Source organism: Danio rerio, chromosome 5, assembly GCF_049306965.1.
Source record: "Danio rerio strain Tuebingen ecotype United States chromosome 5, GRCz12tu, whole genome shotgun sequence".
NCBI lineage: Eukaryota > Metazoa > Chordata > Actinopteri > Cypriniformes > Danionidae > Danio > Danio rerio.
The window spans coordinates 60,305,001-60,329,339 of NC_133180.1; the positions used below are offsets into that span (position 1 = coordinate 60,305,001).

The 24,339-nt window shown below is 35.9% G+C and overlaps 1 protein-coding gene across 28 annotated transcripts in view; it reads right to left on the reverse strand.

Moving 5' to 3' along the window:
• Nucleotides 1-24,339, reverse strand: part of mast4 (microtubule associated serine/threonine kinase family member 4) — a 175,906-nt gene that overhangs the window by 52,509 nt on the left and 99,058 nt on the right. For 7 of the 28 annotated variants that reach the window (XM_073951461.1, XM_073951460.1, XM_073951459.1 and 4 more), the window contains one exon: nt 8,326-8,406. The exons of 13 other annotated variants lie outside the window; for them this stretch is intronic. In XM_073951461.1, coding sequence (XP_073807562.1) covers nt 8,326-8,406 — 81 coding nt within the window. Of the gene's footprint in view, nt 1-3,992; nt 4,621-8,325; nt 8,407-9,436; nt 9,693-24,339 lie in introns of those variants that run through there. 8 more of the 28 variants (XM_073951472.1, XM_073951471.1, XM_073951470.1 and 5 more) reach the window with 5 other exon arrangements.

A 24,339-nucleotide genomic window follows, 5' to 3' on the forward strand; every position in this document is an offset into this window, starting at 1 on the left:
AGTACAATCAAGCTCCTGCAGGGCAAACATTGCACATATTTAACCTCCGAACAGCTCCGACACAATTGCATAGAAATGTTCTAGTGAGTCTAAAGACCTTTATTAGCTTGTTCAAGTGTGTTGAAATAAAGTAGCCACTGAACTCTGCGGGCTGCCAGGAACAGGTTTGTACAACCCAGGATTAGTACAAAACGCCACAATTTGAATTCAAATCCCTTTCATTTCAATTGTATACAATCAAAAGCTAACATGAATTGTAATTACTGTACATTAACAATGCAGAGCGAGTTGTGCTAAAATGCTGCACTCAAGTGAAAATGTTTGGGTTTAAACAAACAAATAAACAAGTAAACAAATAAACAAATAAATAAAATGTTAAATATAAAAATCTCAATTTTTTGTAGACATCACATTGACATTTATTACTGCAAGAAACTTACTTACGATTAAATTTGCATAACATCCCCAAAAAGCTCCCCTAAAAATGGGCATTTCAAATAGGGCTGCAAAAAATATAATTTGAGCATCGATTAGGATTATAGATGACCAGAAACCACAGGTCAAAACACAAAATTTGTTTACACACTGCAGAATTGAGCCATAATGGAGTAAAAGTTTATCATCTGCATGTGTTTTTAAGGCCTGTGACTATGTGAGCATTTAAAGAGAGTTTAAAGTATTTTAGTAGTGGACAAAGACGTTTAATAAAGATTAATTATTTATATGGTTTATATGGTAGAGTGCTATTTTACTTTTAAATATTCCATTTCTGTACCTAAATATTACGGTTTATTTAACGCTAATATTTACTCCATTGTGTTAATTTATGACTGTAGTCTGTTTATTATATATGTACATTACAAATTACATAAACATGTATTTATATTTCACTCCCATGCAAAATCATCCCAAGTAATGACTTTGCAAATAGAGCTATTTAAGTCATCATGGGGTGAAATTATATTGCAATATATATCGTAGAGAAAAAAAAATGCAATTTAAAATGTTTCCAATATCGTGCAGCCCTAATTACAATAATTTAGTAATAATAACTCTTGATTACCATATGACAGAGTCAAAATGATTTCTTTCCCAGCATCTGCTGTCATCTTCTAGTATCAAACTGCAGCACACAGAGCCTGAGTTACACACTTTTAAAAAGGTTTAAGAACAAAAGACAGCCTAGCATTGAGTTGGTTATTAAAACAGAAACCTATGTAAGAATATTACTGCAGCATATATAGTACCATTTAAAAGCATAGAATCTCTATTTTCTGTAAATTATGCATTATTTTACCATTTATTTTAGTATTATTCAGGCATAAACCAAAACATCTGCAGTTAAAGAAATAAAAATGTTGGTAATAGGTCCCCTGAATTACTTTTTCTGAGTCTATGGAAAATGGTACTGTAACAGAGAAGATTTAGCAGCACAATAATGGAGGACAGAGTGAAATCCTAGAGGGCAAATGAACATGTGACTGTGGCCTCTTCTCTAGCTATTGATCCCAAAGTTGGTGTCTGAATGGCAGCCTGGCAGACTGGCAGAAATCACAGATGACATTGCAAAGCCCTTGTGATCATCACCTCAGCAAAGTGTCTGTTTCAAGCAACTGATATAGAATTTATGACATTCATCAAGGCATTTAAGAAATTCTACATTTCTACATCATTTACATTTCTTTCTAATAGAGATTTTTTGCAAAATTTCTCTGTGATACTTGCTTTATTATTTTCAAGTTGAAAAAGCGCATGAGAGAAAAGGCCATGAAAAATAAGTAGTTGTCACAGCTTATTATGGGCGTGAAGGTTAAGGCAGTTGAGCATTTTTCTCAGAGTTTAGGTCACCGCACAGACTGAAAGTGTGTGTGATTTCAGTAAAACAAGGAACACTTTCCAGCTTTTAGTGATCTAGCATGAACTAGGCAACAGTCTTGAGTAGTTGAGCGAGACCTTTTTGTACTACTAGTGCATAAGAATATGATTCATAAAACATTTAGCATTATTTCTACAAAGCACTGAATAATATGACATTTGTCTGCATATGCAAGAAAAACAATTATGTCATTTTACTGAATGCAGGTAGAGAAGCAGATGACTCTAAAAGGAAAATACAAGCATAATGGCAAAGAATAAAGCGATCATTTTTAAAGTACTTCAATGGGGCAATTTACTACATTTGCACACTATTTTTGTTACAATTTTCCCTTTAATTTAATTTCTCTTATGTCATTTAAAGCTTCATACACCAATGCAGTTTCAAATTGGTTCGATAACCATTTTCAGATGGTTAGACTTTGAATGTGTAAGCATACTACAGTATAATGTTTGGAAGTTTGTTGAGATAAGTGGCATAAAAAGTATATCACACCGTTAAAAGCAAGAATATGAGAATGATATGACCCCTTTAAATATGTACCATTATTTAGTAGAATATCTGGTTCATGAGCTCTCGGTTAAAGAGGATCAGGTTTTGCTATTTATACAGTTGCTACACACCGGCAGATTAGGAACAGACAATGCTCGGCTCACTTCTTATTGCGGCTATGATGAAAATATAACTCTATGCTACATCTGGACAAAACCCACACAGAAAATAATTGTAAGCTACATAACCACTGAATCATAAAGTATCAGTCACCGTAGGCCACTTGACAGGCATGTTGCTTACGTCACTAATCCGGCTTCCAGCTCATTTTGAAGCTGTTTCTTTAAAGTGTGTGTGTGTGTGTGTGTGTGTGTGTGTGTGTGTGTGTGTGTGTGTGTGTGTGTGTGTGTGTGTGTGTGTGTGTGTGTGTGTGTGTGTGCGTGTGTGCGCGTGTGTGCGTGTGTAACTTGTATTCCAAATGTCCCCACAGGTATAGTAATAGCAAAATTTAAAAAGGAAGATTGTTGCCTGTGGTGGTTGGGTTAAGGGGTATTAGGATAAAATAGACAGTTTGTACTGTATAAAAACCATTACATCTATCAGAAGACCACATGAAATATGGGTGTGTGTCTATTCACTGTACGGTGTAGTGTGAATGACTGTACAGTGTATGTGACAAATAAAATAGTGTTAAACAGAATTTAATTAATGGAGTATTTTAATGACTTAAACTTTTTTACTGACTATAAAATTTCAAAAGACTTGAACGAAGGTTAACTATTAAAACTGTGCTCTAAAAGTTTGATTTGAAGAACTCAAATCTGAGCACCTAACTCAAAATATAACAAGATTATTTAAAGGAAGATCACATCATAAACTTGTCAAAGTCATACTTATTGTATATAGATAGCTCATTGAGTCCTCCACCCAGTACAAACCAATAAGCAAAGCACTATTAAGAAAGCAGCTGCATATCATATTTTCCTTGCATATTCACCATAAATAATTTCAAACCTAAAATGACAGAATCAGTCTGATTTACTAAGCCCAAGGATACTAATCGGATCATCTGTATCATAAATGGTAAAATGGGTCATTCCCAGGATTAAATTGTGTGCAAGATGGAAAAGGACAAGCATACATGCACATGGTTGCTTGATAGCAGACATATCTAAGGCTGGTTGGCCTTTTGATAAAGGCTTGGTCTTGTCACATGAGAGGTGAAAAGGATACAGCACAACTTCAGCATTTCCTTCAAAGGCAGCGTATCCAACAGAATCTGACAAACAACACAGACGCAGCTAGCTCTTTTCAAGAGGATTTACAGAACAAGCCATTTCCCTCACAATCAGAATGCATATTTAGTCAAACGCATGGTAATAACACCAGTATATAAACGTCTTTTGTGCCTGCTGCATGGACTGAACAATAACGCCCTGATTACAATCAAGAGGTGCTCCAGTTCAGCATTCACAATGGAAATCTATCACAATAGAAACACATCACCTGTATCACCATAATGTTCTTGATGTGACCACACCTGTCATAATACTTTACAAAATTTTACCACCTTAAAAAAAAATAACCCATTAAACATGAAGACAAGCAATCAATCTCAGCTCACCTTTTAGAGCGCCGTAGTCTCGCTCCGTTGATAAAGTGAGGCATAGAAAAGTTGGAGAGTAAAGTCCATATGCTGGAGTCAGACATTGTCCCAAAGTCATGCCTCCAAAGTGCTCTGAGATGTCTTGGAAAAGAAAGTGTGGAGAAATGCCTGGCTTCCAAGAGAAGTAGGCACCCTGTGCAAGAGTCCTGGGAAGTCCTCCCAGTGCAACGCTCTGTCACTACAGAGGTTCGTCCATGCTCATCTGCTGCTCGCTGCAGCATACACAGGCTGTCACGGGGGACGGTATGTCCTTTTGAAGTGTCCTAATTCAAATAGTGTGAAAGCTCCTCTGAGCTGCTTTCTATTCAGGTCATATCCACTCCTGCTTGAATACAGGGTGCCTCTGGGACAGAGGTAAATGACCGCTTCCAGCAGGATGACTTTTTGTTTTGTTGAGAAAGTCGGAATGCTTTGCTGCTATCCCGTAGATTCATTGAGACTCAAGTGAGCTCCATATCATGTAGCAGGCACCTACCGTACCACATCCTGAGACAGGGAGGGGAGAGGAAGGGGGAGGGAGGACGTGAGTCAGAGCAGCAATGCATCATCAGCAGACGACGCAGTCAATGCAATCACGGCTCTCCCTGTCTGGCCTCACTCCAGAACCCATCGAGACATTTGAAATGGACATCACAACTTTTCAACCGTAACCATGTGTGAGTCCTGCACCCTGTGGCCAAGCCTCTTGTCCCCGCTTCCCTTTTTTTCTTCACTAAGCCTGCCATATGAAGAAAACCAGCCTCCCTCTTCCACTCCAGCACCTTTGATCTCCTCCTGTTCTGTTCTTCAATCTGCTCTTTTGGCAGGCAGGGCCATGGAGAGGCCCAACCACCCTGACATATGACAGATGAAGTTGGAGAGGTGGAATGGGGCCACTCAGTCTCAACAATTAGTCGTTGAATGCAGAGGGGAAGCTACTATAAGGTGTGAGGCAAAGGAGACTAGTTGCGACAGGATTAAGAGAACTCATAGAGCCAGGTACACAGACAACTGATCAATTCTTCAGATATAGACAATCATAAAGATTCTAGTCAAGCTGGAAGTGAGAAAAGTTGAGCTCAATAACCCTATAACCTCTGTCTCATGATTTCTTATCTCTTTCTAGCCACCAACAAAATGTAACACTCTGGAAACATTACAAGTCTCCTTTATTAGTCAGTCTTTGATGTGCACGTTTATACAATTTGCACTGCTTTAAGGATATTCCTTTGTATAAAACAAACCAAAAACAATATCAGTGATCTGAATCAATAAGTCTAAAGTTAGTTAACTTATAGTATGTTCACATCAAATTCAGCAACAGACGTGATTCTCATGCACATCGTGTCAGATAAACACAGATCTGTGATCTACAGTAAATCTCTTCCGAAGAGGGCATTCTCATGCAGAAACCACAAGATTTATGTTTTATTGATTAATTGCATCTAATAAACACAAGACAACAATACCATCTAACAGAGTTTCAAACACCTGACTCAAGTTGAGGTGACTTTAAAGATGGGGTTTTCCACATTCTGTTAGATAGGCTGCATAACAGAGCCAAAGTTCACTGAAAATTAATTCAAACAGCTGCCAAAATACAGAATGATAATCTTTGATTTCAGGATCATTGATTTAAATATTCTGTAATAATTGAACTATGGTTCTCTGTAGTAAACTTTGCTCCATCTGAAAGCAGGTTCTGATCATTTACTGTTAATTATTGTACAGAGCTTTTTTTTACTGCTAAAATGCGCATGAAAATCTCCTTCGATTAAGAGTGAAGCCCTACTCCCTTGCCTGTGTTTCACTCTGCTTCACAGTCTGCATGGCATCATTTTGCCATCAGCACAGTTTGCAGCATGTGAGCAGTGAATGTGTGAGGACTTTGAGGACTTGAAAAGAAAAATTCACTAGAACATACACTCTCAATAGATTGTAATGATTATAAGCACTTACCAATATTAACTATAGCAAACAAAACTGAAAAGAATACCAACCTTGTTATAAAAAAAAGGAAAATTAATGATATATTTTTGATGTTTCCATTAATCTTTAAACAATGTAGTACAAAAAAAAACACTGTCACATTTCAGTATATGATAAACAGAGTTGTTTTTTTTAAACAATCACCTATACAATTATTATTATTATTATTATTATTATTATTATTATTATTAGTAGTAGTAGTAGTAGTAGTAGTAGTAGTAGTGGTAGTAGTAGTAGTAGTAGTAGTAGTATTATAAATAGTAGTAGTAGTAGTAATATATTTAAAACTTGATTTAACTGTAAATGTTGTATTATAGAGTGCTCAGCATAATTGAGAAGACCCATTTTAAAAATTTATATTTTTTTCCATTTCTCAGTGAAGGCAATGTATTTTGGTGCATTTAAATAAAAAACTGTTTTATTAAACAGATAAATGTTTACAAATAATATTTTAGTCACAAAAAATACTTAGAAATTGAAAGATAATAAAATTAAATTCAAACAAAATATTGCAAAAAAAAATTACAAGCTACAAAATTTCAACTAAATTTTTAAATTTTTTGCTTCTCTTAATTTTTCCTCTTTGTCAAATTTTTATTTAATATTTTTCTAAAACATATAAATTTGTGTGTACAAGTTTTTGAACCGTCACCTTAAGTTATTTTGTTAGATAAGCTCCAGATTTGACTTCAGTACTGACTAATTTTATGGATATGCACATATAGAATATTGTATAGCTTTCTATTAAAAATATGAATTTGAAAGATAGATTTGTGAGGGGGGTACTAATATATGCTTAGCACTGTAAATTACCTGTGTAGCTTTCAAATTCACCATAAAGAGGCAAATAATCATAATGTTTATCATTCTTATGGAATTAAAGCTCCCAGTAGCCTACAATACTTGGTATTTTATAACTGAAAGCATAATGAAACTTCACAAAAAAGTAATAAAAAACATGTGAGGGGTGAGGGGTGTATAGAGCTTTGTGAATAAAAAAGCATTGTAATTATATGGACATCTTAAGAATTTTGTACAGCTCTGTGAGAGTCAGTCACTCAGCAAGGAACAGATTTTGTGCTCTCGGGTCTCAGAATTAGATTATTATTAACCTTAAATAATAATCAAAGCTTCAACCAAAGCAGCACCATTTTCCAGAAACCATGCATATAAATATATTCTTTAATGTTGTTATGACCTCTTTATCTAAACAGTTCCACCATTTACTGTTATCAGACCAGTGTGCATAAACAGCGACTAATGAAAATAGTTCAAACAGCTCAATGACCCATTTCATCACCAAGCCCAAAAGGCCTACATGATAACAAACAAAGACAGAATGACTGTGCTGTTCACAGTTCTGGCTTCATCATTATGGCTTTGAAAGGAGAATTCTAGAGCAGGCCACAATGTGCAGCAATGTTTGAAACAAAAGAGCGCAAAAGTTAAGATAGGAAGAATCAACAACATGCGATAGCTGTCAAATTTGTTCTAGAAATGGGTATAGATTAATGGGATTGTTCTGTTTACAATTTGATTTAAAATCTGCCCTTACTGATCAAATTTCAAAATCTAAATCTGAAAGATGTAGTGTAGGTAACAGCATGCATCCCAAATGAATCTCCTGTGACCATTTTGTAAAGATGTCTCTGATAATGTGAGCACTCACTATCTATATCTTTATGAAACTGCATGTTCATAAAGCACAAAAAAAGCTTTTAAATAGTAATATTATTATCCTTTCAACAAAATGTTTTGTGGAAACTCCTTTTATTCAAACCACACTTTTTCTTCCAAGTGATTAATTAATTGTGTTGTCAAGCCTGCGAAACCAATTATTATTACCATTCAAAAATTCTTGCTTTCTTTCAAATATGGAGCGCATGCAGCCTTTGTATTCGTAGCAAAAAAATAATCACTGCCACAGATTCTCATTTTCAACTTCTGAAATGACCTGGTTTTCCCTAGAAATGGTGCAGAGCTCCTTCCACCAAAAACCTTCAATGGCCAAAGCAAATCCTATTTATCACATAAAAGAGGGCGAATCAGAGACTTACCAAAAGGCTGGGGGAAGGGGGTGACTCTAAGAACGTTATATAAGCATAAGAAATGGCGCTATTCCCCACAGTTTTACAAATTAAAATCCCATTCAAAAGGCTTTGAATGTAAAAAAATAATCAAACTCAAAAGAGATCAATGAATGGAGACCCTGTGCCATTTCCATCACTGAACTCCATGCTTTCATTTTCAGTGGCAGAACACAGAGCCTTGAACACGTTAAGCCTCAAAACAAAATGGCTATGTAAAAGAAGCACGCGCTTACCTCCAAAAATGAAACGCGTGCAGCGGGCTGCATGGGCTGCAAGGGCTTGTGGGAGTTGGGCTCAAGCTTCGTGGAGTGAGGCTGGAAGTCAAATTGAGTTTTGTAAATGTTCATAATGGACAAACACAGTCTCTCTTAAGATGTAGCTTGTAAAGTTTGGATCTTATGTTTGTACATGTATGCAGAGGCATACATGAGCTGGCATGCATTAACCACAGAGCAGCGTCATGCATGACCACTAAAAGTAAAACAATGCGTCGTGAAGGGGTTGCAACAACATTACATTTCCTTTCATTCCATCTCGACACATGGAATGGTTTCAGATTGTCTACTTGTTGATTTTTTATGCTTGCGCACATTTGATTTAACAATGGTAAACATGAAAACGATCACTGTTAATCTACAAACATAACGCATCTTCTAAGTGCTACAAAGGTGCATTCAAAACTGCTGAGCTGACATGTCCAGGAGACACGCATGTATTTGTATCCTTAGCAACAGCAGCCATGATGCACCACCTGATCGCAGCTAAAAACATGCATCATCTGCGACCTCTGGCAACATAAACAAAGGCGTCTCATCTTATCAAAACATAAGTGGCCAATCCAATGCGACAAGATATTAACCGTTTCATCAAACACTACAGCATGATGGCTTCTCTGACCTCCTAACAGGTCGACAACAAACAGGCCTTCTGTAGAGACTTGATCAAATAAGCGGCTGTGATCAAAAGCTATAAATGCGCCACGGGAACATGTCAGCTTGGCTAAACACAACGGCAGGTCGCCCAGCTGCTGCGCAAGTCCTTCTGGCTCAAGTCTGTCAAATCGGGGCTAGAAGATGATCCTGTATTGATCTAACATCATCATCCTTTATCCAGACACCAGTCTGTTCTGTCAAAATCACATGCGACACTGCCACAAAGAGATTTCTACAAGCCAGAAAACCTATATTTACCCTTCAACACATGCTTTAGACGCTGCTACTGTGGTAATGCTGCACTGCCCAGCTTAGATTTGCCGTCATTACTACAACGACAGACATACTGCAGATAAACAGTCTGCTGTCATTCCAGCCCCAGAAGATGTGAGAAAGAAGAGAAAATACTCACTCCAATGTCAACCCTGGAATCCTCAGCCTCTCCCGCTGGGCTTTCATGGTCACAGCACTCGTTCAGTCTATTGTGTACATGATATATTCATGCCGTTCGCCTGTCTGCACCCCCATGCGCTGACAAAGAGCCAAAGCCAGGCTCTGGTGTGGAGAGACCGGCTGAGAGCTGCTTGCAGGGGAGGAGTAAATATAGGGGACCTGGTGCTCTGAGCCGTTCAACTTCCACCCTGAGCTGTCAGATGTGATCATCAACTGCCTGTGGAGGGCAGGAAGGCTGGACGACAATCTTTTCCCCCTCCCCTGTCGCTCACGCAGCACCACTAAACAGAGCCGCACGCCCCTCCTCCACTGAGGAAGGGCCCTTACGTCAGCAAAGCAGTCAGAGGAGTCTACATGCAGCACTTCCTATCTGCAGCAGGGCTGACCATCATTCAACTTGTTTGTTTGTTTTCCCTCCCGGTAAACTGCAGCACAACTGCAAACCTTCTATAAAATGAGCCAGGGATGTTTTAAAAGACCAAGTGTTCAAAGAGAAAACAAAGACAAGCCATAAAGGCACTTAATGAGTGTTTGCTAAGGCAAATGTCAGTAACACAGTATGGGTTAATGATTTGTACAATAACTTGCATTCTACACGGACACAACTGAAGGCAGGGATGGAGCTATATACGAGGAATTGGAAGTAGTTTTAATGTGTGGGTTGGAGTAAAACCTATTACATACTACAATATGTACTTCTGCGGTAAATGTTTGTAGCCGACCGGAGAGCTTACACAGAGCACTTAAGATTAATTTCGCTATCAGAGCAGTGTGCACTTTCTATACGCAAATCATCAGATTATTATAACCATTAGTATATGCAGATCCCATATGTGTCCCTGGATCTCAAAACCAGTTAGAAGTATCTTTTCTTGGAAACTAAGATTTATGCATGGGAATAAAGCAGAATGTGAGCTTTCCATTGATGTATGGTTTGTAAGATTTTTTTTAATCGAGATACATCTATTTGAAAATCTAAAATAAATTTCCATACAAGTTGTCCAAATTGAGTTAGCAATGCATCAACTTAGCAATGCACCAATAAAATATTTATGGAAAATGATCTTTGCTTGATATTCTATGTTTTTTTTTTTGTGTGTGCTTTCTCCACAAATATATTTGTGCTACATAAATATTCCAAGGCCCCACTTTAAATCCTTTTTGCCCTACTTAGTTTGTGCACATAGTGTCAACACTGATCTGAGTTGCTGTTTCACAGAAACAGAGAAAACAGAACATAACAGCAACATACTACTGAAGACAACAAATCAAATCGCATCTGAAGTGCATGAGAGTGGAAATTAAAATGTATCAGTAACTCTTTGATTGAGCTTAAAAACATTGTTATCGATCATAACTTCTGAAGAGAAAAAGCACAAACACTGCAAGCATGAACCTTACAAGAGCACATGTGTTGAGTGCCCGTGTTTGTGCAAGCTATGCTTTGCAATAAAACACAGCGCTTAAACTGAAATAATATTAATATTCCAGTTCCATTTTTACTAAACCTAAAACTATTTAAAATGAACACAAATTTATGTTAAAACTTAACTGAATGTAAATTAAATATTAATTAATTGTCAATATGAAAAACATGACATGACGATGAAAAATTAACAAAACAAATTAGCTGAACACACATGGCAACTATAAATGCTGTCAAAGTACATTGAAATACTTTTTAAAACAAAAACAAAGCTAAATAGAAATAATAAAAAAGATCAAATTGTCACACACTCAACTTGTCACTCAACCAAGCCCTGAGGAATATTAGCCCTGAGGGTTTTGTTCATGAGTGAGGGAAGGATGGAACATGAGATTGACAGGTGGTCTGGTGCAGCAGCAGCAGTTATGCAGTCAATGTACCGGTCCGTTTAGGTAAAGGAGCTGAGACAAAAGGCAAAGCTCTCGATGTACCAGTCAATCTACGTTCCTACTCTCACCTATTGTCATGAGCTTTGTGTCCGAAAGGACAAGATCTTGGATAAAAGTGGCCAAAATTAGTTTCCTTCGCAGGGAGGCAGGGCGTACCCTTATAGATAGGATTGGGAGTTCGGAGTAGAGCCGCTGCTCCTCCATATCGAGAGAAGTCAGCTGAGGTAGCTAAGGCATCTGTTTTGAAAACCTCCTGGACACCTACCTAGGGAGGTGTTCCAGGCATGCCCCACCAGGAGGAGACCTCGGGGAAATCCCAGGACATGCTGGAGGGAGTATGTCTCTTGGCTGGCCTGGGAACACCACGGGATCCCCCCTGAGGAGCTGGAGGAAGTGTCTGAGGAGAGGGAAGTCTGGGTTTCTCTCCTACGACTGCTGCCTCTGTGACCCGGCCGCGGAAAAACGGTTAAAAATGAACGAAATGGATGAATGAATGAAATTAAAATTGAAAACTAGACTAAAATAAATAAATAAATAAATAAATACATAAATAAATACATACATACATACATACATACATATTTATGTACATAGAAACAGTACCATTTACTTTAGGGTTACATAAATGGCACTAGTTAAACAATTCTAAACACCTTAGCTAAAATAAAACCACACTGCATATTAGACACCACAAAGTAATGTCTTGTCACCAAGAACACCCTAGTGACTGCACATCACCATATAAACTACCTATCATAGTGATGAGTCTTGCAAAGAAAATCATCATTCAGGATTAATAAAAAAGTGCTCAACACCTAAATAGGACACATCTGTTCATAACAAACAGAATCTTGTGATTATGATACATGGAGAATATTGTGCTAGACAGTAACAGGCACTGACTTTCACAGGGGACAAAGGTGCTTGGAGACTGCTGCTATAATGAGCTCAAGCTTTAACAAGCAATTTAACCCGAGTTCCGCTAAAGACCTGCTAATGAAACTCATAAAGCCAGAAAAGACATCATAGCCAGAACCGCATGTGTCCTTCTGCTTAGCAACATCAATATGCTCCAGCAAACTGAAAGCCCTAACAGAAATGGCTGGCAAATATGCTGGCAGTTGTATTGTTTATGACATAATATATAGCAACTGGAAGTAAAGATATACATTACAATATAATAATAGAGCAGACTTTGCAATAACTTGTCTGAATACATTTATCATGTTTCTTTGAATTATAAATTGAAAAGGTGCTAACAAAAGAGGATCACAAATAAATCCTGAAAATCCGTTTTCCATAACACCAAGTCACATTGTTCCAGAAGCAAAAAACAAACTAACTACAGGTAATTTGCAATCTCATGAAGGGACATGGATTTATACATGTACTTTGTACTTTCTGTGATTGAGTGCAATACTGAGGTTTCTGCATCCATGGATTTCGCATTAAGCACAATCATCTCTCTCTCTGTTATTTACATGCACACCTCACATATGCAATACAATATAAAAAACGTGACCATGGATCACAATACCAGCCTATGTTGCATAGTACTTGCAAGGTAACCAAACATATACACTCACTGGCCACTTTATTAGGTACACCTTACTAGTACCAGATTGGGCTCACTTTTCTTTCCAGAACTGCCTTAATCCATCGTGGCATAGATTCAACAAGGTACTGGAAATATTCCTCAGAAATGTTGGTCCATATTGACATGATAGCATCACACAGTTGCTGCAAAGTAGTCAGCTGCACATCCATGATGCAAATCTCTCATTCTACCACATCCCAAAGTTGCTAAATTGGATTGAGATATGGTGACTTTGGAAGCCATTTAAGTACAGTGAACTCATTGTCATGTTCAAGAAACCTGTCTGAGATGGTTTGCGCTTTATGCGTGCATTATCTTACTTGAAGTAGCCATAAGACAATGGGTACACTGTGGTCAAAAGGGGGTGGATATTGTCAGCAACAAAACTCAGGTAGGCTGTGGCGTTTACACAATGCTCAATTGGTACTAATGGGCCAAAAGAGTGCCAAGAAAATATGTCCAACACCATTATACCACTACCACCAGCCTAAACCAGTGATACAAGGCAGGATGGATCCATGATTTCATGTTGTTGATGTCAAATTCGGATTCTATTTTTGGACCATTGTCAGTAAATCCTAGTGATGGTTGTGCATGAAAATCTCAGTAGATCAGCAGTTTCTAAAATACTTAGACCGGCCCATCTGGCAGCAACAACCTTGCCACGTTCAAAGTTACTTAAATCAGCTTTCTTTCACATTCTGATGCTTGGTTTAAACTGCAGCAGATCATCTTGACCATGTCTACGTGCCTAAATGCATCGATTTGCTGCCATGTCATTGGCTGGTTAGAAACTGCGTTTATGGAAAGTTGGACAGGTGTACTTAATAAAATGGCCGATGAGTGTATAATGCGTACAATTTATTGATTTTTATTTTATTTTTCAAAAATTTGTATGTCAGTCGAAAATGGTCCAACCTAAAAACCATTTGTTTCATTTCAAACAACTGTCACTTTTGATTGGTTTTGTGATCCAGGGTCACTAATATGTAACTATAAAACAAAGAGGATGGGGATGTAAAGGCCAAACCAATTAGTACACTGGGCTACATTCTCTGTATTTTTGAGAAAAAGTGAATAGTTGCCCATATTTGGCAGACTCATGGAAATATGCAATTGCAGATGACAGTGTGCATTGCATCAAAGACCAAGCAGGAGCAGCAAGAAGACGGGAAGTGGGGCATAAGGACCTAGTTAAACAAAACCTAGTTAAACACCTGCTGCGGGTCTGTTAAATTAGGCCAAACTTATTCATGTCAAAAAACTGGATTAAGCTAAACTTATTTATCTGAAAAGGCAATAAATAGCTGTATACCAAATAGCTTTGACTTTATAAGAGTAAAGGCTGATTGTATGATTGTGCGCATTTGTGTGAGGTAATGAAGCAATCAGCTGCGGCCGCAGAGACTGGTCTGTTGGGATTTAACAGGTCACACTTCACTTATTACCCTCTATTTACATTCATTAATTGCCGTAACACTTTCCCTTCCATTCTGCCATCTTGAAAGGTCTTACTTTAAATAGTTGTATTTTATTTTTAATATTAAATAAAATAAAAAGTTACTTGCATTTTTTTTAAAAACAGTAACTATTTTTTATAATAAAAAAAATAACTAATTCGTTTTGATTTTGCCATGATGGCAGTATATAGTATTTTCCTTTTTTGCAAGAAACTAGTTTTTAACCTAAAGTTCAAATTAGTGGCCAAAATTCATCATAGTGCTGTAACAGACTTATTGCGAGTTATTAAAATGCTTAATTGCAATCATTGATGCAAAGAGTGGCCCAACCACTTAAAGGGTTTAGGGACAAACACTTTCACACAGCGCTATGTAGTTTTGGATTTTGTTTTCCCATAAAGAGCCCCTATTATGGCTTTTTGAAATGACCTTCCATGTAGTGTGTAACAGCTCTAAGTGAAGTGTAAAATTGAGCTAAGGCTTAAATCTGAAAGTATGCAGTGTTTAAAACTATTGATTCATCTATAAAAGAGTTGACTTCTAGTGCTTTAAATGAATTGTCTTATTAACGAGTCTCTAGCCGTGCAAAAATCAGTTAAATCATGTCGTGAAGATGCTGTGCTCTGAAATGTAGTGCTAAAGTTAGTGCTATTTTCCTTTCCCAAAGATGAGGCTGTGAAGAGTCAGTGGTTGATGTTTATTTTTCATAATAATAATAATAATAATAATAATAATAATAATACTAATAATAATAGTAATAATAATAATATTTTTGCTAAATAAGTGGTTGGTGAAATTACGCGAGTTTTCCGGGAGAAATAACAAAATGGGAGGGTGGCGGGAGATCTGGGGTCTGAAATACAGGAGACTCCAAGGAAAAACGGTAGTCTCACACATACACTCTGACTCTACTTCAAAACTGTTGATAAGCCGTGGTGGGCATTACTCTCTTCCATTACTCTCTTACTCTCTGTCTTGTGCTTAACGTAGTCGACCAATCAGCACAGACTGGGTCATAGAACCAATCAGCGCAGATTAGTATCATTCTAAGGAGGGGTTTGTGAACAAATTAATTGCTGAACAAATCATATGGGAGTGTCTGGGAAAATTAGGTAAAGGAAATGCATATTATAAGACAATGGAAGTGTTTTTTGGCCTATCAGACTGTTGTTGTAGACCCACAAAACCTTCATTTGACCATTTTTAATATATAATAGGGGCTTTTTAAATATAAAAACCTTCATTTAAAAACTGCAAGATGTGTTATCTTTTTTTGATGTTTGATGATCTGAAACATTCAGGTGTGACAAACATGCAAAAAATAAGAAACCAGTAAGGAGTCAAACACTTTTTCACACCACTGTGTATGTGTGTGTATATAAATTATTGCTGTTGTTCATTAAAAATAAAAAATCCATCCACCCATTCACTCTTCCCTCCCCAATGTTGATACAGTCCAATCATATGACCATAGCACTGACTCTCCTTGAGAAACAAACAGACAACCATAACAGCCCATTCATCACACAATGCCTGTGCCGCCGTCACAACAGACAGGCTATAAATCACAAGTGCAAAAACCCAGTAACATTCATTGACACTTTTTTTTTCTTTTAATTTATTTCTGACAGGTTTTGACACGTTGAAGATCTATCATATCAACAGCCATGAGTGCATAACTGGTGCAAAATAGATACAATGATGTCGGTATTGTCAGAGATATTGCACTAGTACTAAACTGTTTTTTCATATCAATACAAGTTGTAGTGAACAATGAAAATAGGATGAGAGTGTCTGAGAGTATTAGTGTGACAAGCTTGAAAAAGTAATGAAATTGTAATGAAAATATGAAATTGTTAATGCTTTTACTATTATATACTAGCTGGAAATTGTTGTTGGCATTAACGTGGCAACTGGTGTTAATTTCCTTAATTACTGTAGATAATAAACTATTTTCAGACCAACGCAATATTAATTTTTCCGTTTTCTCCATGATGTTTGAATAGCAAATCCATTTGTGCCACTTTTTGGCCTTTAAGGGTGTTTTCGGTCTAAAAAAGAGGTGTGTTAAGGTGCATTGTTGGCTATGCAATAGACCAGCTAAAAGCGGGCATAAAGTCCAGCACAGAGTGCATTATTTGTGTGCCTCCCTTACACACTGCTTAAAACACGCAGGATGAATGTACAGCAATACAAAAATATCTTTACAAATGAAAAAGGATTTACGGATTAAAATGTTACAAAATCTATTACTTTCTAAATCAATAATAAAACTACTGCCTTCATCATCTTGATGACAACTTGCTTTTGTATAAGGTCATTTTTATTAGCAGTATTATTTATTATATTCATATTTATATTTGTTTTGTTAAAAACAAGCTTAGATTTGTCCACCTGTCAGATTTTGGACCATATGGGGCATAGGACGTGTGTTTGGATATAACAAATTTTTTTTGACCACACTCCAATATTGATCTTCATTTATTTTTACTATACTGAAAATTAGAACTGAATTTAGAAATAGTTTTAAAAACAAATCTTTGCACTTAACAGACTAAATTAATTATGTAGGGTAATGGATGTCTGTGCGTACTAGGGATGGGAAGATTAACCAATATGTATCGATACGCGGTCATGCGCGTGCACGATGTGAGTGCATCAGTAGAGCAGCAGAGGATGAATGAAATTTTCAAAATCGAGAAAAAAAAATAAATCGAGATGCATCGGTTTTTGCGAGATGCATCGGTTTTTCCAAGATACAACTTTTTAAAAAACTTTTTAATATAGAATGTATTTTTTATTTATTAACAAGTGTTGTCAACCTGTTTTTGGTGCATAATTTAATCGACCTACATAAAGTATGCATTAGCAACGGGCTTGCGAATGTGTACACTTACACTACAACTCAGTGTATCAGGTATGCGGATGAAGCTAGTGGTGCGCCCTCAGAAAGCGCGAGAAGCAAAACAAACATTTTATTCCTCACTGAGTTTTAAATCTAAAGTATGGCAACATTATGGATTCTGCAAAAAGGATGGACGACTTGACAGGACAGATGCAATTTGCAAAATGTGCCACGCATCTGTAAAATACACGGGCAGTACGACTAATCTGATATCTCACTTGAAGCGGCGCCTTGGTGTTGTTGTGGAAGCATCTTCCAGTGTTCCTGCATCCCCGGCTTCCTGCTCTGCTTCAACTGTAGCTACCAGCTCCAAAAGTGGTGAGAAAAGCATTGAAAGTTTTCTCCATGCGCAACAGTTCTGCTCGCTCTACGCCAATAACGAATGCTATTGCATTGTTCATCTGCAAAGATATTCAGCCTAGCGTCACGGAGAACGAAGGTTTTAAACACCTCCTGTTAATTTTTATTTATTTATATTTTTATTAGCCTGTTGTTTACAGTGACAGTGATGTTTCAAAGCAGCATAACACTGCTAGTTCACGACCTTAAGTTTTGAATATTCAGTGGCACAATATATCTTTGTAAAACTAGTTTTCATAGTTGAAAAGTTAAATCACAATTCTTGTTGTGCAATGCTAAACCTTTATGTTGAAAGAGTGCAAATATATACATTTATAATATATATTGCACTTATACATTCTGTTTATCTTGAAAATACTTAAATAATATGTGCTATAGGTTCTAAAATGGCCCTCTACTGTAAACTGACACTCTGGCTCTGAGAGAAAAAACAGTTTGTAAAAAAAGTCTTGGTTTTACTTGGTTAATAAATAATCAAACTCATTCAATGGCACAGCATCCTTTCTTACATCATCTCATAAACTTGATCTAATTAGTTAGTGCTGAATTATCGCATTGTATCGTGATATGGGTGTGAATCGTATCGTGTTGCATCGCAATGTCACAAATGTATCGCTAAAATATCGGATCGTATTCTTTGTATCGAGATGCGTATCGGATCGGCATTATAGCTTAGATGCCCAACCCTAGTGTGTACATCTCGAAAGAGAGAAAGAAACAGTGAAAGTAAAGGCCAATTGAAGGAGGTTCATTCTTTATCCTCGCACTGCAAATGCGCTGTTTAACTGTTTTCTCGCTAGTGAATCGTTAAATTTTTCCACTTACGAAGTCCACCATGTTAACACCATATGCACCATGGCATGATGCAACTGAATCTTAAAGAGAATTAGAGATGAGATTCTGATTGGTTTATTCTCAAAACGCACCATAACTCATTAAGAGAAAAAGCTCAACCATGTTAGACAATAAGCCGTGGCGCAGAGCCTATTTTTTGTCCTTAAAATAGCAAAAGCGGAGTGGACACGCCCTTATTGCTTTTGCGTCCTGCACTTTACCCTAGACTTTGTGCCTAGATCATTAAAATAGAGCCCCAAAACTGTTATCAGCAAAAACATAATCAAAAGGCTGTACTGCAAGGTCAGAAATGTTGAAGTGAGTCAACCTTAATTAGTGAAATAGGGCGGACCTCTGTACCTATTAAGTGCATATTAACTTTATTATCTCTGATAATATTTTTTATGAAATGTAAAATTATGTTATTAATTACTCACTGAATTAAAACCCTGAGACCGTCAATCATCTTTAGAACAAATTAAGATATTTTAGGTGAAGCTAAAATACTATAGGTGAGAGCTTCCTTATCCTCCATTGACCTCAATGTTCCCGACTTATTCAAAATCCAGAAAATACACATGCTTGAAAAGAGTCCATATGTCTTCAGTGGTTCAATCTGAACATTATCAAGCTATGAGAATGCTTTTGTGTGCACAAAAACAAAAATAATTAATTTATTATAATTATTTTTAGAGTCAATATAGGCTGTGATAGAAGTATAAAGTTTCAGTTGTAATCATTACTGTTCTCCAATTTCTGTTGTTGCTTTTTTTTTTCTTTTTTTTTTTCTTAATTCCCAACTAAATGTGTGGACTACAAAAGCTGCAGTGTCAATTTCATAAAATAGATAATTCTAAATCACTTGAAAGCTAAATTAATATATTTTTCCATTGATATAGTGTATGCTGACCCCAGTTGTGAGTGTTGTCTGATGAAATGCCTTCCCGTCTTATTCGTTGATCAGTGACAGCCCCATATTTGATGATGGTGACAGTTTCTATATTTAGAATCCATCACAGGGTTTTTATTTATTTATTTATTATTGTTTTGGTGACCCTGGTGACTGGGTCATTTGACCTGACAGATATGTGTCTATGTGCAAACCTGCACTAATATCTGGAAGTCACAGGTTGTGCAATAAGCACATTTTGCCTTAAATTTGGACTATAAATGTAATTTGATCTATTTCATGACTACATTAGTGCATTGTTTTCTAAGAGATTTATTTGAGAATTTTTACACATTTGTGATTTTTATATATCTGGATCGTACTAAATTGTATGAATGAGATCATATTAATTCATATGAATTAGCCACTATAATTTTAAAAAGTTAAAAACTGCTATGAGATTTTGTTAGTTTGATGGATTTCTAAAACAAACAGTATGACGGCAAAACTTCTCTTGCTTTTTACACTAATTATATTAACTGGGATACATTATCGAGAAACAAAGGATTATTTTCATGCAGTTCTTTCCACAACACAAAATAAATACCACTAAAAATCTTACTGTCCATAATTTGTAATCCAAAACATTTGCTTCATATTTTAGTCTCTATTTGGACAACTTTAGCGAAGTGTTAACAGTAGGTCAGTGGTTCACTTGGTGAAGGACGTGTTTCTGAATGATAATCAAATGTACCCCAAGTGAAACATTTTAGATTTGCAAAAATGTACACTGCCCTCTAGTTGATTTGTCATTTGAAATGTGCAACAACATGTACCTGGTAAAAGGTATTTTACATTTCGCAAAATAAATGTAGGATGAGGTGCATATTTTCAATGGGTTAATTTTTTCCGTAGTTTATCCATCTCTGGCACAGACCATACAATGACTTGCAATTTGTAATAACTCAATAATACCAGTAATGATTCTGAACAGGTGGCAGCACTCAGCATTCACACTGTGTGCTGTGAAAGACTGCGGCTCTCCAAGTCTCTGCAAAATTATCTGTTTACAGACACCAGAGAAGTGAGTAAAGATTATATGACATAAAGAGGGAAGGAAGAGGCCGATGGTCCTAATCACTTCTCAAGCTGTGTTTAAAATGTAATGGACCCATAGAGGAAACATATTAACCAATGCCATGTTAACACTCAAATAAAACATAAAAATCACCAGCTAGATATCTTGAATATTTGTGTTTCTAATGGTTATTAAATAGGGATCAAATAGAGATTTTTGCTATAATGTCCAGTTTAATATATATATATATTAATAAAAACCAAAAGTATCTTAAATTCACCTCTATTTAAAAGTAAAAAATAGACAAAGATCAATTATATTATTGCATTCATATGGCAAAACAAGTAATATGCATCACAAGCTAATGTAAAATATTACAGTTTACATTGACTTAAAAAAGCATCATGGTGTTAGTTAATGTTTAGGTCTCTGAATGATGATGTGAAATTGTGCAAAAGACACAAATGTAACATCTGAAAACATGCTGTATGTGTATATTTATGTACATACTGAAAAACAATATAAAAAGCAGCACAACTTAACACTAAAATTTAAAGTCTGTCCATATAGACATCATTGTAACACAGAGATTAGATTAAGCACTCTTAGTATTCCTGACCTTGTCTTTAAAAGGCTACAAGAACAGAAAATGTATTAATACAAGTGAAACAGCATCTTCAATTGAATAATCAAATCATCTTGTACAAAGCTAATGAACTGCTGATATAGCTAGAAACAATTAATTGTATATTACCTCATATAATGTACAAATGCTAAATTTTATATATTTTATTGACATTATGCTATTACTAAACCAACAACTGTGACTTTTGCTTTAATAAATTAATTTGCTGCTTATTAATAGTTAAGAGAGTAGTTAGACTTGGGTATATGGTGGGGTTAAAAATGCAGAATAAGTGCTTTATATGTACCGTACAAATAAAAATCCATTATCTCAATATACAGTAGCCACTAAATAAAAATCTTTAAACTAAATTGCTATCAATTATAATTTAGATTTTTTAAGCATGTCTAGTTTGTGAAGTACAGTGAACAGCTATATATACAGCGGGGAAAATAAGTATTTGACACATCAGCATTTTTATCAGTAAGGGGATTTCTAAGTGGGCTACTCACACAAAATTCCTACCAGATGTAGCCATCAAGCCAAATATTGAATTCATACAAAGAAATCAGAACATTTAAGTATACAAGTTGAGTCATAATAAATAAAGTGAAATGACACAGGGAATAAGTATTGAACACATGAAGATAACAAGGTGCAAAATGGCATAGAAAGTCAGGAGATCTGTCAGTATTGAGAGAAAAACCCTGCTCCCTATCAGTACTAATTGATATCAGCTGCTTTAGTCCTAATTGATGGCCTATAAAGGCTTCTCATTACTCAGGAGGCACACAGGAAAGACTTCATGATGGGTAAAAACAAAGAACTCTCTCAAGAGTTTCATTTATTTATTTCATTTATTTTTATTTATTTGATTAATAAATTACCAGAAAATGAAATCCCTGATTAAGACTACTCATGATTAATAATAATTCAAGAAGGTAAATAAGTGAAAACATAAAATACACCAGTGGTTCCCAAAGAGGGGATCGCGGGACAATGACAGGGCGTTGCTAGGTGAATAACAAACAGTAAATACATTTTATTAAACTACTATAATTACCATATTTTATCCATAACCCACAGAAGATAAAAACTGTAGTCAACAGTTACATAAAAAGCAGCAACATGCAAATAAAAAGCCATCAGCCTTTTTTTTTCATAAGATTGTGTGTTTACGTTTGTTTAACAACACAGTAATAGTGTCAGCTGCAGAACGTTGCACCAGGTTAAACTTTGACACCATTATGGCAAACAAATACATTAAAAACAAATACAGACCACAACTGAACAGTCTCCAAAATTACAAAGAACAAAGAATAGGTTTGTGCTGAAAACACTGTGCCCACCAGTACCATTAGGGGAATTTAATATTAAACAAAATAATAAATGACTAAATAAATTATAGCCCATGCTTGTTAGATTGCTACACTTTGAGTTATCAATATGCTCATATGTATATAGGCCTATTGTATATCTATTGTATATATTTATAACCTCCGAGGAATGTGGGGGTCGTGTGTCACTGACACTATTATTTTGGGAGTCGCGGGTTGAAAAGATTTGGAACCCATGCCATACACTAAAGCACACTGTGTGAAATTAAGTAAAAACTAAATGTGTACATGTTTTTAAATAATTATACTCGGAATAAAATTATGAAAGTTAGTGGAGTAAAAATTATGATAATATACTGTAGATTGGAATGTAGTGAAAAATAATATAAAAATAATACATGTATACTTGAAAAAAATATTTAGGTAGAGTACTGCAGTGAAAAAAGACGTCACTGGCTCCAACCCCTTGCAATACCTCTGTGGCACACCAGGGGGCTGTGGCTCACAGTCTGAAAAGCACTGCACTAGAGATTTAGATAAGATCAACAATGTCATCATTATAAAAGTAAAAGTTTAATAAAAGTTTTTGTTTGTTTGTTTGTTTTTTCAATTAAAACCTCAGAAAGCTGCTGGGACAACCCTTTTTTTTTCAAACTTTTACTTCAAAATAAGGAGTAAAGAGAAGTTTTAAGCTAAGAATAAGGGCAGAGTTTACCTCGTTGTTATGGATGATGTCACAATGCCTACTAACTATGCAAATAGCAATTGGTTGATAGTGAGTGTCACAATACTTATTCAGAAACTTTGTAGAGCTCAAACCATATTCAAATAAATCTTCTACTACTGTTTAGTGCTTTTACAACAATTATGGAACCAAAGCAGTTAAAAAAACTGTGCATTTTATACATAAATCAAAATCAAAAGCAATAAAAAAATGACAGATGTTTTAGTAAAATGCTACTATGTTTTCAAATGGAGGCTTAGTGTCACTAATTAAACAAATATTAAACCTTGTTCAGCTAATTGTCAGCTTCTTGCATGTGTGCTTCGCGCAGTTACCGCACATGCATATCAACACTTCTTATAATTAATGGAGCTGAATAATCATGACTGATGGTGAGCTATGCAAACTTTGTTTCTATCTGTTAGTAAAGCGACAGGTATCAAAATCATATTTTCTCTGCCCTGCAATTAAAGGGATCCCTTTTACAAGCTCAAGCTATTGTCAAATGTTTCCAAAATGTTTACCTTCTGAAAAAGACAGCCGGCAACACTCATTTTAGGACCTTCTGTGATTTAGTCTAGTACTGACGGCTGAAGTTCTGAGAAATTTGGCTGCTTTGAATGGTCAAGGACCACCCACTATGTTATGTGGCTGACAGCTTAACCAAATAATCATCTTTCATTTTGTGCCGTGCCTTAATCAGGAGGTCCAACTGTGTATCATTACTAAATGTCTTTAAAAGTTTTTAACAACGCATCAATATCCTAACAGATCTGTACATTTGTACATGATCTGTAGCAGAACATATAAGAAATCAGTACAAATTAACATATCTTTACCACCAACATATTCTAATCACCAAAAAAAATAAAATAAAGTTTTTAGTGACATTAGAAAAAAAGATAATAAGGATACCTGCATATTTGTCAACATCATGAGCTGAAGCTTTAATACAGTGAATATTGCATATTTTAAATAATCTAGAGTTTAAGTCATATTGATAAATGTTCGTCACAAACTTATCCTCAGAATATTAGATGGATATGCAGACAGTAAACCACTGGTTTATGAATTTATTTGAAAGTTACACTGAACACTGACATCTATAAAACAATCGCAGCTTGTTTATCCATTCAGACTTGTTTCCAGGCAGCTTGATTAAGAAAATAGAAGGGGTT